General features: G+C 42.0%; 1 protein-coding gene across 29 annotated transcripts in view; it reads right to left on the bottom strand.

Moving 5' to 3' along the window:
• FNBP1 (formin binding protein 1) overlaps positions 1-18,966 on the bottom strand; it is a 167,811-nt gene that overhangs the window by 29,586 nt on the left and 119,259 nt on the right. For 8 of the 29 annotated variants that reach the window (XM_063788172.1, XM_016961841.4, XM_054658465.2 and 5 more), the window contains exons 7-10: positions 12,638-12,766; positions 10,258-10,404; positions 8,041-8,238; positions 6,925-7,107 (exon numbers count right to left, since the gene is read on the bottom strand). In XM_063788172.1, coding sequence (XP_063644242.1) covers positions 6,925-7,107; positions 8,041-8,238; positions 10,258-10,404; positions 12,638-12,766 — 657 coding nt within the window. Of the gene's footprint in view, positions 1-2,222; positions 2,307-6,924; positions 7,108-8,040; positions 8,239-10,257; positions 10,405-12,637; positions 12,767-18,966 lie in introns of all 29 variants that reach the window. The other 21 variants (XM_063788176.1, XM_063788174.1, XM_063788175.1 and 18 more) reach the window with 6 other exon arrangements.

Genomic DNA, 18,966 nt, shown 5'->3' with positions numbered 1-18,966 from the left:
GTGTCTGCTGATGCTTTCTATGAAACTCAGCCCTGTCCACAGGGGTTATTTGGAGAATTATCCACTGTGACTGCTCTTTTTTTTCTTGAGACAGGGTCTCACACTATCGCCCAGGCGGGAGTGCAGTGGCGCAATCTCGGCTCACTGCCACCTCTGCCTCCCAGGTTCAAGCGATTTTCCTGCTTCAGCCTCCTGAGTAGCTGGGATTACAGGTGCCTGCCACCACGCCCAGCTAATGTTTTGTATTTTTAGTAGAGACGGGGTTTCGCCTTGTTGGTCAGGCTGGTCTTGAATTCCTGACCTCGTGATCCGCCCGCTTCCCAAAGTGCTGGGATTATAGGTGTGAGCTACTGTGCCCAGCTGTGACTGCTCTTTTAAAAGTATTTATTTACTTATCAATTTGCTGATTTTTGGTTTTGTTTTTGGAGACAGGGCAGGTTGTATGGTGGCACAATCCCAGCTCACTGAAGCCTCAACCTCTAGAGCTCAAATGATCCTCGCACCTCAGCCTCCTGAGTAGCTGGGACTACAGGTACGTGCCACCACGTCCAGCTAAGTTTTGTACTTTTTGGTAGAGATGGGGGTTTCACCATGTTGCCCAGGTTGATATCGAACTCCTGAGCTCAAATGATCCACCCACCCCAGCCTTCCAAAGTGCTGGGATTACAGGTGTGAGCCACCACACACAGCCTAAAAAACTAATTCTTAATTTAAGATTGATTCAAAGTTGACACTTCCTTGTAAATAAAAAATAACCTTTTAAATAAATTGTCCCTATATAGAAACATGAGATTTTAAAGGAAAGAAACAGAAAGACAAACTTTTGCAGGGGGAAAATGGTACATACAGTCACATTCCTGACTGTCTGACATGGGCAGTCTACAGTGATTCCAGCCCGCCTGTGAACTTGAGCATAGATCTACTTATCACAACCGGAATTCATTGTACGCACAGACAAGACTTATGGTGCACAGCAGAAAACTCCAAGTATCTTTCCTACAAGGCACACTATCATATACAGATATTTTCTCACACATTATTGTCTAAACATTGCTAATTCAAAGAACTAACATTTCAACTAGATACACTATTTGCTCTCTACTCGGCTACTTTCTTTACGCAAAGTTATATATTCTTTCTTAAGCATTCCACAGACAGAGTTCTCACCTCAAAATATTGTATAGGAAGATTATTAACACTTCATAGTAAAAACGAGTCATTAGGATTGAACAGAAATCCCCATTGAATAGGAAATACCAAATTCTCAGACAAATTCGACTTTATTTGTGACGGATGATCTATTAATACAAGAAGTGCCATCACAGTACGTGGAATTTCTTTTTAATCATTATATACTGGTTTTCAGTCTGAAGTTGTAAGCCAGCCAATTAGAATTTCTCTTAAAATTAGAAAGCGAAATCATTGGCTAAAATAATAATTTTGAAGATTTCATTAAGTGCATTGCTAGACACCTGAAGAATTAAAAAGCTGTCAGTTTCAGGCGACAGTTAAAGAGCCGTGGGAGCCACAAGCGTCAATAACACATGGGGAACACAGCCCAGGCGAGTCCATGTGTTATTGGACAGTCACAGTACTAACCTCAAGTACAAAGAAAGGGGACAGTGAAAATAAATATATAGATATATAGAGAGAAGCAAAATCATTTTACTGTGCTAGGAGATCGCTCATGCTTCCTTGATTTGTTTGTTTGTTCTCCAAGCTTTAGGGCATAACTCCCTTATGGATCCATTTGTTACAAACATGGATATGGGTGACTGAGCTACACTGCCGTCTGTAAGAGCGTCACTCTCCCGTGACCACGCACTGCAGCTGTGTTTTATGCGTGAAATTCTGCGGTAAAGTCATACCCAATGGCATCTCAGACGGCAGTCACAGTCCCTTTAAAGATTTTACCAGAACTAGAATGAAAAGAGAAAAAAAAAAAAAAAAAAAAAAAAAACAAGCTCAGCTCACCACTGTTATTAGAAAGTTTGCTTCCTTTATTCATGCAAGCTTTTCGGATAAAGTTCCGTATGGTTGAATTTATACAATTAGGCTTTTCTTTTTTTTTTTTTTTCCTGGTGTCCAGTTCTGTCAATTAAGAATTTCATTTCGTAGTGTGGAAGCATAACAAGTGCCTCTGGGTCCCCAGTCTTGGTGCTGTGAATGGGGTTAGTGGCTGTGCCATGACTGTATGACCTGGCCATCACAGGTGAACTTACAACATAGTCCCTAGCCTCAAAGGCATACGTGGGTTTCCCTATCGTCCTCTTCATGAGTTCTTTGTGAAAACAGAAAGACTGAGTCTGCCAATAACCAGCAAGAGAACAAGATAAAATAAATAAAATTAACCATAAGACTTTAACATATGACAAACAACTGGTAAGGATTTTCAAAATCTTTTGGTCAACTTTGATGGTATTTTTCCATACAATGAACTCTAAAATATGAAAAACGTACATCCATATTTTAGATATAGAAGTCTCTTGCACAGGCCAGAAAATGAAACTTTAATTTAAGCAATAAAATTCCCCTTTGTAGACTGCAAATAGAGAACATGCTATCTAGTTTCATTTTTCTTCAACTTACGTAAAAATGAAATAATGGTTAATGTTCTGGGGGCATCTTTAAACATATTCAGTGAAACAAAATTTCCTTACAAATGTCAACAGCTTACAACAAATAACATTTTATCCTGTTTAATTATTTAGAAACAAAATCAGTTATGCTGAGATATGTTTGCATGGGATTTATATACTCTGATAATAGAAACAAATTATTGACATCTGAATCTGAAAGCTGCAAAACATGATAAAAGACATAATAAAATCACAGATTTGTTATTCTCTCAGGAACTTTTTCTAGTTAAATTATCGTTGGCATAATGCTGTTAAGTTACAAAGTAGAATAAATGAGAAGGTAGGAAGGGCTGTACCATGTTGGTCACGGAAGCTGTCAGCCATGCCATGGATGTCCCATGCAAGATCCATGTTGAGACTGCTTAAAAATGAAATCTATTTCTCCAAACTTTAGATTTGCTTTTTGAGCTTGTGCTTCCTCTTTTTTTGCACTGCTATGTCCTAGAGGAAGGAACATTAATTCTGACCCTAAGAACAGATTGACCAAAAGTGAGGAAAGCAAAACTATTTCTCTATTTCTTTACGATTGCTTCTAGTGGGTATATGTATGTGGTTTAACCTCAGGAAAATAAACACATCATTTGGGAAATTTTTTTTAACAAAGATTTGCTGAGCACACGTTTGAGGAGTAAGAAATAAAATTCATACTGCTGATTATGGTAAAACAGAGATTTTCCTTTAAATCATCAAAAGAACCAGTTTCCGATTCCCATTTCACTGTTTTAAGTGTTAATCTTTTTTTTTTTTTTTTCTTTTTTTTAGACGGAGTCTCACTCTGTCACCCAGGCTGGAATGCAGTGGCATGATCTCAGCTCACTGCAACCTCTGCCTCCTGGGTTCAAGCGATTCTCCTGCCTCAGCCTCCTAAGTAGCTGGGATTACAGGTGTGCACCACCATGCCCAGCTAATTTTTGTATTTTTAGTAGAGACAGGGTTTCACCATGTTGGTCAGGCTGGTCTCAAACTCCTGACCTCGTGATCCACCCACCTCAGCCTCCCAAAGTGCTGGGGTTACAGGTGTGAGCCACAACGCCCAGCTTATCTTTTTCTAACCATCCTTTTCTTACATTTATTGATTACTGAATTCTTTGGTCTTTTTCTAAATAGTTAGAGAATATCATGAACCACAGATTCACAAACCATTTTTGGCCAACAGACTGTGTAATGTTAAGAGAAAACTGGAATAGACACATAAACAAATGGTAAACAATCATGAATATTCATCATGAGAGTCCAAAAAAATACAGAGATAATATATAAATATAACACATGAGTGCTTGGTAAAGCGGCAGAGATGGGTTAACTGACAGTTCATATGAAACTTTCAGTCTAGCAAAAACACCCCTGTCTTGGAAATTCTCGGATTAACAATGAGTGGAGTTCTAAACGCCAGCATCGTTGAGCCAAGAAGCTGCAGATTACTCAAGTCCTAATTATACATCTCAGCTCAATCCATCATCCACTTTTGAAGCTGTATTCTGCCTTCCACCAACGGCTTTTTTCACATCTTTAGGAAATTACATTTCGAATTCTTAACCTGATATGATAGATAGCATTAAAGCAAGATAATTCAAGATAATTCTACCAACTATAAATTTGAGATTCTCATATTAAAGGAACTCTGCATGTGAGGAAATATTGTTTTGTCCCCTATTTTTAAAAAGCATTGATAATAAACTTGTTATCAATTATGAATTTACATTCTTTACTTTTTTTTTTTTTGGAGAAAGGGTCTCACTCTGTTGCCCTGGCTGGGCTCCAGCAATCCTCTCATCCCAGCCTCCGCTAGGACTACAGGCACATGCCACCACGCCTGGCTATTTTTTCATGGGTTTTTTTTTTTCTTTTTTGAGACAGAGTCTTGCTCTGTCGTCCAGGCTGGAGTGCAAATAGCGTGCGTGATCTTGGCTCACTGCAACCTCCACTTCCCAGGTTCAAGCGATTCTCCTGCCTCAGTTTCCCGAGTAGCTGGGATTACAGGCACCCGCCTGTAATTAGCCGGACATTAACCATGCCCGGCTAATTTTTGTATTTTTAGTACAGACGGGGTTTCACCATGTTGGTCAGGCTGGTCTCGAACTCCTGACCTCAGGTGATCCGCCCTCCTCGGCCTCCCAAAGTGCTGGGATTACGGGCATGAGCCACTGTGCCAGGCCTCTTTTTTACACAGAGTTGTTTTTGTGGAAATACGATTGTCAGGTTAACAATGACTACTGTTATTCTTTTACTGGTAACCAGCTGTTGATTCCAAGTCTAAGAAGGACATCTTTCCTCTAGTTAATTAGTTGTAGTTTAGAATCTTTTCCCAGGCCAATGTGTCAGTTGACACTCAAGAAAGGATGGCATCCACCTCTGGCTTTGGGGCACTACCAGGTACTATTTGGAAAGAAGTAACCCAACCGTCAGTTGACTGGAGAGTCCAGGAGAAGGGAAAAGTAAAACTTATGTTTGTACAAGAAAGCATTCCACTACAACTGTATTGCAACTCCCACAGGGTAGGATTTAAAAAAAAAAAAAAGGAGCAAACCTTACTGGATATGTTAACGCTGCTGGGATTACAGGCGTGGGCCACTGGGCCCGGTCTAAAGATCTGTTTACTCATTATATTCATTATAAAAGATATTTTGGGAAGGCATAGACTAGACTGGCCATTGAGAATGATTTGGGAATCTACACATTGCTTTATGCCAATCTTTCTCTATAAACGAAACTGGTATCTACATTGGATGGCTGCATCAATTCCATTATCTCTATGATGTAAGCACATCAATCTTAATGAGGACAGCGGACTTCAATCTTAATAACAACCACTTACGAGTCAATATAGTAGTTTCTCCCTGAATGTGGATGTCACAGAATCTCAGACTCTGTAATCAGACTCCCCAGATCTAAATCCCGGCTCTGTATCTTCCCACCTTCACCTTTTTATGCCTCAATTTCCTTACGGTAAAATAAGGAAATATGAGTACTACCTGGGCTTCATAGGGTGGCTGGAAAAAAGTAAATGAGCACACAGAACAGAGCTTTGCACACAATAAGTGCTCAGTAAGTGTCAGCTGCTTTTATTGTTTCATCCTTTAAAGAGAAATTCTGCATCAGGCCCCTTCCAATCAACAGATATTTTATCAACATCTTATATAATCTCACTAAAATAGCGAATGAAACCACTGTGACTTATGACTCTTCTCCTTTCCACCCTGAGGCGTAGCTCAGGCAAGTATCTTCATTACACTCACATTGCTTCAGTAGTTATTAAGGCAATATTTTCTGACTTACACAGTGACTTCCAATTCCTCATCTCATAGGTTGCTAGTTTTATGTTTTTATTATTTATTATTTTTTTTTAGAGATGGGGTTTGACTATGTTGTACTGGCTGGTCTTGAACTCCTGAGCTCAAGTAATCTTCCTGCCTCGGCCTTCCAAAGTGCCAGGATTACAGGCATGAGACACTGCGCTTGTCCTATTTATTTTTATATATTTTTTAAAGAGATGGGGGTCTCACTATGGTGTCCAAGCTGGTTTTGAACTCCTGAGCTCAAGCAATCCTCCTGCCTTGGCCTCCTAAAGTGCTAGGATTACAGGTGTGAACTATCACGCCCAGTCTCAGGTCGCTAGTTTTAGAAATGAAATCTAAGTGTTTTTTTTTGGTAAAATTAAGGTAGAAAATGCATGACTTGGATGCTTTAAAGAGGAAGAGGGGTAAAGTCCTTCCAAAATGTACTAGAAACGAAAAGAAAAAGGCCGGGCGCAGTGGCTCACACCTGTAATCCCAGCACTTTGTAAGGCCGAGGCGGGCGGATCACAAGGTCAAGAGATCGAGACCATCCTGGCCAACATGGTGAAATGCTGTCTCTACTAAAAATATAAAAATTAGCTGGGCGTGGTGGCATATGCCTGTAATCCCAGCTAATCAGGAGGCCGAGGCAGGAGAATCGCTTAAACCCGGGAGGTGGAGGTTGCAGGGAGCCGAGATCACGCCACTGCACTCCAGCCTGGTGACAGAGCGAGACTCTGTCTGGAAAAAAAAAAAAAAGAAACAAACAAATAGAAAGAACTCTGGGCTGCCTGGTTTTCTCCTTTCTTCCAACCACCATGCTTCCTTCTTTCTTTCTTCCTCTTTCTGGCTTTTCTTTCTAGCTATAATGGTTTTTGTTTTTTTTTTTTTAACTTTTTTATATGTTATGGGAAAACACAATGGATTCATTCACAAACAAAATTAGTTATGCAGAACCAAACATGCAACAAAAGCACGCCAGAGAGACAGGATTCCGGAGCAGAACTTACCCCACGCTTTAGGCTCCTGAAGCAGTGGATTTTGGGTTTGGAGGTCATGAACTCGTTGAAGCGGTGGGAGAGGGGTTCCTTTTGCTGCTTGGGAGACTGGGGGCCGTTGGGAACAGCAGAGGGTGAGGCAGAGGCAGGAGGGGGAGGGGGAGGCTGATGGGGGGATGTTAAAAGGGACATAAGCTACATGTAAGAGATGGAGCCGTGACAGAGTAAAAATCAGAAACAAGAAGACACAAAACAAAAATAAGCATCAAATAATATTTGAAATCCAACGCAAGTAAAACACAAACAATTAAATTTTAGGCCATGGTCCAAAAGAAAACATGTAGGAGGTGGTTAAATGAAGAATATGATGAGAGTTGGGAGGTTTAGTAAGTAATGCGACAGAAGAGCAAGAAATATCTGACAAGAAGCTCGTGCAGACTTTCCCATGCAAACTATAGCTCTAGTTAGTTATTCTAAACCAGCTTAAGCCAGAGGGTAAATATTTCTACATTACCTAAACTAACATAGCTTGATGGGAGAAAATGAAAGACCTTCAATGCTAAGGTTGTGGAAACAGCAGTCTGTTTAAATTAATAAATAGTAAGTCATTCTAAAGTTAAAGCAGTAATGCTGCCTTGATCATATTCTACGTCCCCAGGTTAATGCTGTCATGCACCTACGTATCGCACTATGAAAAGAAAATGAAAAATGTTCATGGGTACACATGTTAACATGAATTCAAAACCAAGTTATTAACATGGTAACGATTTCCAGTAGATGTGCGGATAAAGTGTTACAGGAATGTCCTACTACATCCTCTCTCCCAGCCAAGGTAACCAGCAGTCTAGGAGAGGAAGGAGGGAAAGGCATGATGCGAAATGGTGGAGAGGTCAGTACTCTGTTAGTGTGGGAGTCACGGTACGAGGATAATGCATCTGAAATAAGACACAGGGCCATGGCAAAGATACCACCACCAAAAAGAAATACTGTCTCAACATAAGGTAGCACACTAGCTTCTTCTTTTGCACTCCGAAACTACAGGTTTAGGATCTTAGTTTTTCTAAGACTAAAAGATCAAGTCAAAATCTCCACACCTTAGAAAACTCATTTCACGCCAACCATCAGTACCTTATTTTTTTTGATGAACGGCCATAACTTTCCTTTGGATTTGCCACCAAATTTGAGGTCTGGTTTGCCTTCTCCTCTGGAATTTGAAAGGCTGTTATCTGACACAGTGCGCTTCATTGGCTGAGTGTAATCCTCAAATTCAATGTCTCCAGGAGGTTCAAACCCTGATTTATAAGCTTCTATTACCAGCTGTGAATCCTGAAATTATACCCACAGGCATATAAATACATTCAGAAGCATGCAAACACTTTTTAAACAATGAATTGGCCAGGTGCGGTGGCTCATGCCTGTAATCCCAGCACTCTGGGAGGCAGAGGCGGGTGGATCACGAGGTCAGGAGATCAAGACCATCCTGGCTAACATGGTGAAACCCCGTCTCTACTAAAAATACAAAAAATTAGCCAGGCGTGGTGGCGGGCACCTGTAGTCCCAGCTACTCAGGAGGCTGAGGCAGGAGAATGGCATGAACCCAGGAGGCGGAGGTTGCAGTGAGCTGAGCTCGTGCCACTGCACTCCAGCCTGGGCGACAGAGTGAGACTCCATCTCAAAAAAACAATGAATTATGATGATCTCATACAGATGATAACTAACGAAATTGTACTGACTGATAATAACTTTTTTCCTAGTAGCTTTTTTTTTTGAGACAGTCTCAATCTGTCACCCAGGCTGGAGTGCAGTGGCGTGATCTCAGCTCACCGCAACCTCCGCCTCCCAGGTTTAAGCGATTCTCCTGCCTCAGCCTCCCGAGTAGCTGGGATTACAGGCGTGTGCCATCATGCCTAGCTAATTTTTGTATTTTTAGTAGAGATGGGGTTTTGCCATGTTGCCCAGGCTGGTCTCAAATTCTTGACCTCAGGTGATCCGACTGCCTCGGCTTCCCAAAGTGCTGGCATTACAGGCTTGAGTCACCACAGCTGGCCAGCTTTTTTCATTCTTCTCAAAAGCCATCATTTGAGCTTTTCATCTGAGCTTTTAGAATTTAGAACTATTGTTTTCTGATTTTTTTGTTTGTTTTTGAGACAGAGTCTCGCTCTGTCACTCAGACTGGAGTGCAGTGGCGTGATCTTGGCTCACTGCAACCCCCTGCCTCCTGAGTTCTGGCAATTCTCGTGCCTCAGCCTCCCGAGTAGCTGGGACTACAGGGGCATACCACCACACCCAGCTAATTTTTGTATTTTTAGTAGAGATGTGGTTTCGCCATGTTGGCCAGGCTGGTCTTGAACTCCTGGCATCAAGTGATCCACCCGCTCCAGCCTCCCAAAGTGCTGGGATTACAAATGTGAGCCACTGTGCCCAGCCAGCAGCATAACTTTTATGTTGAATATTTGTGTCTTCAAATTAACAGTAAAAGCCTATGCTGGTGTTCTAGTTTATATTTTTTTGAGAAATAGGTCTCTAGGAATTCAAATGGAGAACACTGCCCTAAAGCAGTATTCTCAACCAGAGAAGCTTTTGCCCTCCCAGAGGACATGTGACAATGTGTGGAGACATTTTTGATTGTCACAACTCGGGGAGTGCTACTGGCCTCTGCTGGGTAGAGGCCAGGGATGCTGCTAAACATTCTGAAATGCCCCCAACAAGAAAAATGATCTGGCCTGAGACAATGTCAAAAGTGCTGAAGGAACCCTGTTTTGGCCGGGTGCACTGGTTCACACCTGTAATCCTAACACTTTGGGAGGCTGAGGCGGGCGGATTACCTGAGGTCAGGAGTTCGAGACCAGCCTGGCCAATATGGTGAAACCCTGTCTCTGCTAAAAATACAGAAATTAGCTGGGCGTGGTGGCGGGCGCCTGTAGTCCCAGCTACTCAGGAGGCTGAGGCAGAAGAATCGCTTGAACCCGGGAGGTGGAGGTTGCAGTGAGCCAAGATCACGCCACTGCACTGCAGCCTGGGCAACAGAGCGAGATTCCATCTCAAAAAGAGAAAAAAAAAAGAAAAAGAAAAAGAGAAAGAAACCCTGCCTTAGAGGAAACAAAGCCTTTACCTTTTTTCCAGGAAATACTTCAATTCAATTCTGTCATGTCTCGGACAATTTACCACTTAAATGTGTTTACCAAAAAAGGAATTATACAGCTAAATCCAAGACACAGAGCATGTGTGACCACCAAAAGCAACCATCCACCATGAGATGATGACATGAGGTCAAATGGAAAGGGGGCGGGGAGAAATAATGGATCTGCAAATAGTTATCAATGAAGTCCAAATGGCAATACTTACATTTTTCTGATCAATTGATTCGGCTGCTTTTACTATTCCATCCAGGCACTTCCCAATGATTGGGATCACCTGCCGATCAACCTCTGCATATGTCTTCATGGACTCTCCCATTCTCACAATCCTCCTTTCCTCCATCTCTTGTATTTTCTGCAACATTAGATTTTGTATAAAGTAAGTTTGGTCCATTATTATTAAACGAAGTTGTTTTTCGGCAGCATTGTTACCTCTAACAAGTTCTCTTTGAGGAAAAAATGGGTTAGAGTTAGAGCGGCTGTAAGTACACGGAGCCTCCATATTACCCAGCTGTACACTTATTTTATAAATTGCTAGACATGTTAGGCTGCCCAAATATATGCTTTGCACAATTCCATTCTAATTTTAGTAAGAATGCCAAACTCAATAGTTCTTTTTTGTTTTTCTTTTTGTTTTTTTGAGACGGAGTTTTGCTCTTGTCACCCAGGCTGGAGTGCAGTGGTGTGATCTCAGCTCACTGCAACCTCTGCCTCCAGGTTCAAGTGATTCTCCTGCGTCAGCCTCCCAAGTAGCTGGGATTACAGGCCCCACCCCCACTCCCCCCGCCACCACACTTGGCTAATTTTTTGTATTTTTAGTACAGATGGGGTTTCGCCATGTTGGCCAGGCTGGTCTCCAACTCCTTACCTCAGGTGATCCACCTGCCTAGGCCTCCAAAGTGCTGGGATTACAGGCTTGAGCCACCACACCTGGCCAATAGTTTTATTACTAACAGTATTTGTAATCTACCTCAAACGTTTTCTCCATCTTTAATCTACTACTTTACCTTTTACCAAAAGCACAGTATTTAATTAACTGCCTCAACCTAATACATGCTAGTGTATCTTCCAACTATAATTTACAAGGACTTGTTTGCTGTGTGTGTAGACACCAAGAAGCAAATATATTATTTATTTTTTCTACAATTGGACTCAAAGTTGCAAAAGATCTGTAAAATGGAAGAACATATGTCTATCTTTTCTCATACCATTTTTGACAACCTAACATGAGCAAAAGAAAACAATCCAAAAGAAAGAACTGTCATTTGTTTAAATCCTATAACTCTATGAATGCTGCTTTGACTTCTATAGTTAAGTTGGCATTTTTATAACCACAATCATCCCTTTAGCAAAGACAGCATTAATCACAGAATCATAGTTTAAGACTGACAAATAGGCGCTGTGGCTCACGCCTGTAATCCCAGCACTTTGGGAGGCCAAGGCGGGCGAATCACCTGATGTCAGGAGTTCACGACCAGCCTGGCCAACATGGTGAAACCCCGTCTCTACTAAAAATACAAAAAAGGTAGCCAGGTATGGTGGCGGGTGCCTGTAATCCCAGCTACTCAGGAGGCTGAGGCAGGAGATTCGCCGGAACCCAGGAGGTGAAGGTTGCAGTGAGCTGAGATCATGCCACTGCATTCCAGCCTGGGTGACAGAGCAAGACTCCATCTCAAAAAAAAAAAAAAAAAAAAAAAGAAAAAAAGAAAAAAGACTGACAAATAATTGGCTGCAGGTGCAAACTATGGAAATTTGCAAAGTTTATTGATTAATCTTGAGATTATTATATTTCATTCATATTGCTAGTCAATGCTTGATCTAGATGCTTTAAAAAATGATTTATCATGCCTATAATCCTAGCACTTTGGGAGGCCAAGGCTGGAGAATTGTTTGAGTCCAGGAATTTGAGACCATCCTGGGCAACACAGCAAGACCCTATCTCTATAAAAAATTTAAAAATTAGCAGGGCATGGTGGTGCATGCCTGTAGTTCCATCTACTTAGGAGGCTGAACTTGGAGGATCCCTTGATCCTTTGAGCCCAGGAGTTCAAAGCTGCAGTGGGTCGTGATTGTGCACTGCACTCCAGCCTGGGCAACAGAGTGAGACTGTCTCAAAAAACAAAAACAAAACAAAACAAAAAAAAGGGCCAGGCATGGTGGCTCAGGCCTGTAATCCCACCACTTTGGGAGGCCGAGGTAGGCAGATCACCTGAGGTCATGACTTTGAGACCAGCCTGGCCAACATGGCGAAACCCCGTCTCTACTAAAAATACAAAAATTAGCCGGGCCCAGTGGTACGTGCCTGTAGTCCCAGCTACTCGGGAGGCTGAGGCAGGAGAGTCACTTGAACCTAGGAGGCAGGGGTTGCAATGAGCCGAGACTGTGCCATTGCACTCCAGCCTGGGCAACAAAGCAAGACTCTGTCTCAAAAAAAAAAAAAAAAAAAAAAAAAAAAATTTAGTGGAAATTTGGAATTATATAAAGACTCAGACTCAGAATACAAACCCAGCAATCACGATTCAGAAGTGTCATGTTTCTAAGGAAAGCAAAGCATAAAACATGAAATCTGAGAGATGTTCAGGACTTACCTGGAAGATGTTGGGGATGTGAGTATGGTAATATTCATGCTGCTCATGGTTGAATTTCTGGAGAATGGATGAGTAATCTGCTTTGCTGTCCTCTGCCATTTGGTGACGTATTTGAGCTTGTTGTCGGGCCTTAGGGCAAAAACAAGAATACTCCTACGTTTATACACCATAAATAAAAGCCTGGGTGCAATCAATAAAAGCCTAGAACTGCACACTGGGATGCCTAGGGGCCAGATTTACCTCAAATGTATTCCGCGGGTGCTTTTTAATGTTCTGAATTGAATTGACTTTAGGTAAGCAATGTGCATCCTAGTTTGTATAAACCTCCACCATTCCCTACTGCCTTAACGTGGCGTGTACCTTCTAGTTTGACACACCATTCTATACTGTCTGCACTTGGGCCAATTTATATTATTTGGATGACCCTTGTGGGAACCTCTGCTCATCTCATATACACATTTTTTTTTTTGAGGAGGGGATGAGAAATTCACACTTTTTTTTTTTTTTCTTTTTTTGAGACCAGGTCTCGTTCTGTCACCCAGGCTGGAGTGCAGTGGCACGATCCTGGCTCACTGCAGCCTCAACCTCCTGGGTTCAAGCGATCCTCTTACCTCAGCCTCTCAAGTAGCTGGGACTACAGGCGTGCACCACCATGCTTGGCTAATTTTTGTATTTTTTTTGTAGATAGGAGGTCTCACCACATTGCCCAGGCTATTCTTGAGCTCCTCGACTCAAGCAATCCACCCGCCTCAGCCTCCCAAAGTGCTGGGATTATGGGCATGAACCACAGTGCCTGGCTGGGAAATCCATGAATTTTTAAACCCAGTTCACAATGGGGTTCATGCACTAAAAAGGCATGTGAACCACTGACCTAAGGAGACCTTTCTAAAGCTCTCTAGCATGTTTATATTTAGTATATACGCTAAAGAGGGAATAAGTATGGCAGCTTCTTTATGCTTTTTATGTTTTTTGAGGAGTGCTATTTTATGTTTTACTGCATTGCTTTTCTCCTAAAAAATCAATAATTTACACATTTGTTTTTCTCTAATTCATATTCTGATTGATCACATACCTAAAAAAGGGGCAACAATTGTTGACTAGTTGCAGAATGGATTTTAAAGTTCAAACAGGAATGTCTATAAATTCTAAAGTCATCCAGAAGTACAAGAGGTTGTGCTGTTAATACCACCTTAGATTCACATAGCATTGTGGTGTTATTTTGATAAATATTATCTTGTGAATCTCTAACACAATTTGAGGTCCACACAAGGCAAAAAACTACCTCCTGCCAGATGAAGATAGGGTTTTTGGTCTTTAAGTGACCTGGCAAACTCACTGCAGTGAGCCAAAAACACAACAGGAAATAGGCTGTCTTCCAACATAACCAGGGCAACTATTTGTTTGTTTGCTTGTTTTTGTTTTGTTTTACTGAACCAATGTTTCAGAAAACTAAGACCTGGCTGGGTGTGGTAGATCACGCCTGCAATCCCAGCTCTACGGAAGGCTCGGGTGGGCAGATTGCTTGAGCCCAGGAAACTGAGACCAGCCTGGGCAACATGGTGAGACCCCTCTCTCTACAAAAATTAGCTGGGCATGGTGGTATGTGCCTATAGTTCCAGTTACTCAGGAGGCTGAGGCAGGAGGATTGCTTGAGCCTGGGAGGCTGAGGCTGCAGTGAGCTGTGATCACTACCACTGCATTCCAGCCTGCGCAACAGAACGAGACCCTGTGTCAAAAAATAATAATAACAAATAAATTGGCTGGGCGCCGTGGCTCACGCCTATAATCCTAACACTTTGGGAGGCTGAGGTGGGCGGATCACAAGATCAGGAGATCAAGACCATCCTGGCTAACACGGTGAAACCCCGTCTCTACTAAAAAAAATACAAAAAATTAGCCGGGCGTGGTGGTGGGTGCCTGTAGTCCCAGCTACTCGGGAGGCTGAGGCAGGAGAATGGCGTGAACCCGGGAGGCGGAGCTTGCAATGAGCCGAGATCGCGCCACTGTACTCCAGCCTGGGCGACAGGGCAAGACTCCGTCTCAAAAAATAATAATAATAAAATAATAAATAAATAAATAAATAAATTAGTTGGGTGTGGTGATGTGTGCCTGTGGTCCCAGCTACTTGGGAGGCTGAGGTGGGAGGATTGCTTGAGCTCAGGAGGTCAAGTATACAGTAAGCTGTGACTGCGCCACTGCACTCCAGCCTGGGTAACAGAGCAAGACTGTTTCAAAAAACAAAACAAAACACCAAACAAACAAAAACAAGAAAATTAAGACCTAATCATGAAAGAAAGAAAATCAGAAACACAAGAAAAAGACAGACAGAAAAGAAGAAAAGAGAGAAAGAAAGGGAAGAAAGAACGAAAGAGGCCGGGCGCGGTGCCTCACGCCTGTAATCCCAGCACTTTGGGAGGCTGAGGCGGGCGGATGACGAGGTCAAGAGATTGAGACCATCCTGGCCAACATGGTGAAACCCCGTCTCTACTAAAAATACAAAAATTAGATGGGCGTGGTGGCGGGCGCCTTTAGTCCCAGCTACTCGGGAGGCCGAGACAGGAGAATCGCTTGAACCCAGGAGCCGGAGGTTGCAGCGAGCCAAGATCGCACCACCGCACTCCAGCCTGGGCGACTGAGCCAGACTATCTCTCTCAAAAAAAAGAAAAGAAAAAAAAGAACAAACGAATGAAAGAGAAAGAAAGAGAAAGAGAAAGAGAGAAAGAAAAAGAAAGGAAGGAAGAAAGAAAAGAAAAGAAACACATGAGAGGAACGCTGAAGTAGTTGTTCCACTTTCTTCTTGATGGGAACATTTAGTATCGGCTTTTTTTTTCATGTCAATCTTCTTTATTGGTTTCCTGCCTATGTGACTTGAAGGGTTAACCTGAATTTCACTTCACACATTTTACTCATACTCATCTGGTGAAAGCCTAAGGTAATTCACAGTTGCTTCCCTTATTTTCTTCCCTATTCACACGTGAACACTTCCCAAATGAAGGTAACAATATCAGTATTTCCAAACACATTTCCTTATTACTGAGGTTTTTTGGGTTTCTTAAGGCCTTTGGATCTGTCGGTGCCATTTTATCCTCTTTTCATCTACCCTCAGTTGATTTCAGCTGCCGCATTCTTCCTCTTTGTTGGTGGCCTGTTAACTCCCTTCCTGACCATATGCCTTGGCGTCTGCTTCTTCCTGTGTCCACTAGTAAATATATTAGTCTAGCCCCAAAATGTTAAGTACCCAGCTACCCTCAAAAATCCACCCCCTTCCAATACACAGTAGCCCTCCTCTGTTTAAATAATAGCTTTCCCACCTACATGCATTCCATCTGTTCCCCGAGCCCGTCCAGCACAAATGCCCTATTAACTCTTCAGCTGCTGAGTTTCATCATGTATCATTTCGCTATGAATGTTTAAAAAAAAATTCCCATTAGACCTCAAATTTCTAAAACAGTCTCTATTTTATTCACAAGGCTTCCTCAGAAAGTCTCACAAAAATCCAGTGGGGGATTTCTTCATCTCTTCTGTAAAGAACAGCAAGAGCTCAGGAGGTAGTTTCCCCGTTTATTTTGGAGATTCTATCTAAGTGAGTTTTTAAAATAACTTAAGATCTCAAACAGGCATCACATCAGAATGCCATCATTATATATAATATGTATGCATGTACTTACACGCACACACATACACACACACACAACCCATGAGAGCAGAAAAAAGCTTCCTGACAATAAATCCACTCACGCCAATATTTTAGAATATTTTACCCAAGTAGAATATTTTACCCATGAAAGCTGGTGCCAGAGGTACCCCACCCAGCACCATTTGGTTGGAAGTGGCTGTGATCCTCTTCCTGTAGCTCCACAGAATCCCTAATCATGTTTTAGCTTTAGCTGCATAATTCCTTCTGTAAGCATATTACCTCCTAATAGATTCATAATGCCCTTTGCCCTGTTTCTATGCAGTAATCCTGAAAACATAACAAGGGCCCTAGACGTGAACTGTGGAAGACGCTGAATAAGGACCAACATGTCTACAGTCCAGCCTAGAAAGTAAGCTGTGTAGAAGAAAATAAATCAAAGTATATTTTAGACGGTCTGCCTTCTATGTTAAAGGAACACTGTCTCTCCAGGAGTTTTTCTTCCATGCTTGGACATACAATTGCAAAGGACTATCTATTTCTACAGTCTCACTCACTCTCACTGACTACAAGGATAGGGAAACCTTCAAAAACAGCAAAATACTGTGATACATCAGATTCTCCAAAGCCGCAGCAAAAAGACAGGACTGTCTTCTTCTCGGTCCCTGCATCCAGCTGCTTTGAATTAATATCCACTTCTGAAACTCTGGCCTAGGAATGCACCATTGTTCTAACCAAATTTCACTATGGAAAATCTATTTCTGTTTAGCAAATTGTTTATTTGACAATGGAATTTAAGAGTCGCTAAAACTAGTGTTGAATCAATTACTCATTATGACAAAAATACCTTTAAAATACCTTGTATTTTGGAGAACTTATTTGGGATAACAGTTAATGGTATTTTGGAGACTATCTCCTAATGTCTAAGACTAAGTGGAGCTAATAAGCATCATGACTTCTCATCTCTTTTTAAAAGTCAGTCTAAAAATAGCAACTATTACCTCAAAGAGATAGTGTTTCCATTCTAAACCAGACCATAAGCTATTCTTTCAATTAAATTAAATTTCCCATTCTGAGAATAAAGACACTGCATCTTACAGCAATATTACTACAGGGCAGAAAGATGTACAGAGAGTTGGCTTGTTTTACTTGCAATGAGTCAGTGTCACAGAATTTCAAGATAATGTTCTAAAAAGTCCAGAATAACCCCCGCTGCCTAGGCTGGGTCACAGACGTCTTAGAATCAGATCTACGCTGCTTTTGTTGTCCAACAGGAAGACAGAATTTAAACTTGAGAATTTTTTGACAAACCCTTGGGAATCTCCCTCAAATAAATCCAAACAGACCTAAGGATGTATGGCTTATACATGATTTCACTTCTTGGTAATTTTTTTTTTTTTGAGACAGAGTCTCACTCTGTCGCCCAGGCTGGAGTGCAGTGGCACAATCTTGGCTCACTGCAACCTCTGCCTCCCGGATTCAAGCAATTTTCCTGCCTCAGCCTCCTGAGTATCTGGGATTACAGGCACCCGCCACCACGCCCGGCTAATTTTTGTATGTTTAGTAGAGACAGCGTGTCACCATGTTGGCCAGGCTGGTCTCGAACTCCTGACCTCAAGTGATCTGCCTGCCTCGGCCTGCGTTAGCCTCCCAAAGTGTTGGGATTACAGATGTGAGCCACCACGCCCAGCCCACTTCTTGGTAATTCTTAACATAGTCCATTCTCAATATCATTATGGAACTAAGCCATACTGCCTAAAAGGTCAGAGTTGCAGTTTCTAAATAAAGAAAACAATATTTTAGAAACTGAACTGTAGCCCAATATTTTGAAATCCTAATGGGTTTAAAGACAAAAATACCGTCATCCATTCAGTTAGCTAAATTTAGATTATTAGCATGGCCTAAATGTGTGGCTATTTCCTGTTTAGCTCATTTTTTTTTTTTTTTTTTTTTTTAAGACAGGGTCTCCCTCTGTTACCCAGACTGGAGTGCAGTGGCACCATCATAGCTCACTGCAGCCTCAAACTCCTGGGCTCAGGCGACCCTGCCACCTGAGCCTCCCCAAATGCTGGGATTACAGGCATGATGAGGCACCATATGCCAGGCCTGTTTAATTCAATATTACTTTTTCCTTAATATTTCAAAATATTAAGGAGAATAACACTCTTGGCAGTGTCTCAATTGTCATAAGCAGAGAATACAAGTATACTAAGAAACTTGCTCATTTCACATGAGGCATGTGGTATAACCGAGTTATAACCTTGCATCTTACCACTCTTGCATCATCATTTTTCTTTTCTTTTCTTTTCTTTTTCTATTGAGATGGAGTCTCACTCTGTCGCCCAGGCTGGAGTGCAGTGGTGCAATCTCGATTCACTGCAACCTCCGCCTCCCAGGTTCAAGTGATTCTCCTGCCTCAACCTCCTGAGTAGCTGGGACTACAGGTGCCTGCCACCATGCCCAGCTAATTTTTTGTATTTTTAGTAGAGATGGGGTTTCACCTTGTTAGCCAGGATGGTCTCGATCTCCTGACCTCGTGATCCGCCTGTCTCGGTCTCCCAAAGTGCTGGGATTATAGGCGTGAGCCACCGCGCCTGGCCCTCTTGCATCATTTTTCAAGGCTGCCTATGGCTTTTGACCTTTTAACTAGATGAGCAAATATAGACTGGTTCTATTTATACATTGATCGAATGAA

Source organism: Pan troglodytes, chromosome 11, assembly GCF_028858775.2.
Source record: "Pan troglodytes isolate AG18354 chromosome 11, NHGRI_mPanTro3-v2.0_pri, whole genome shotgun sequence".
Classification (NCBI taxonomy): domain Eukaryota; kingdom Metazoa; phylum Chordata; class Mammalia; order Primates; family Hominidae; genus Pan; species Pan troglodytes.
The sequence above is the reverse complement of the archived record's forward strand: the minus strand, read 5'-3'. Positions and strand labels throughout refer to the sequence as shown.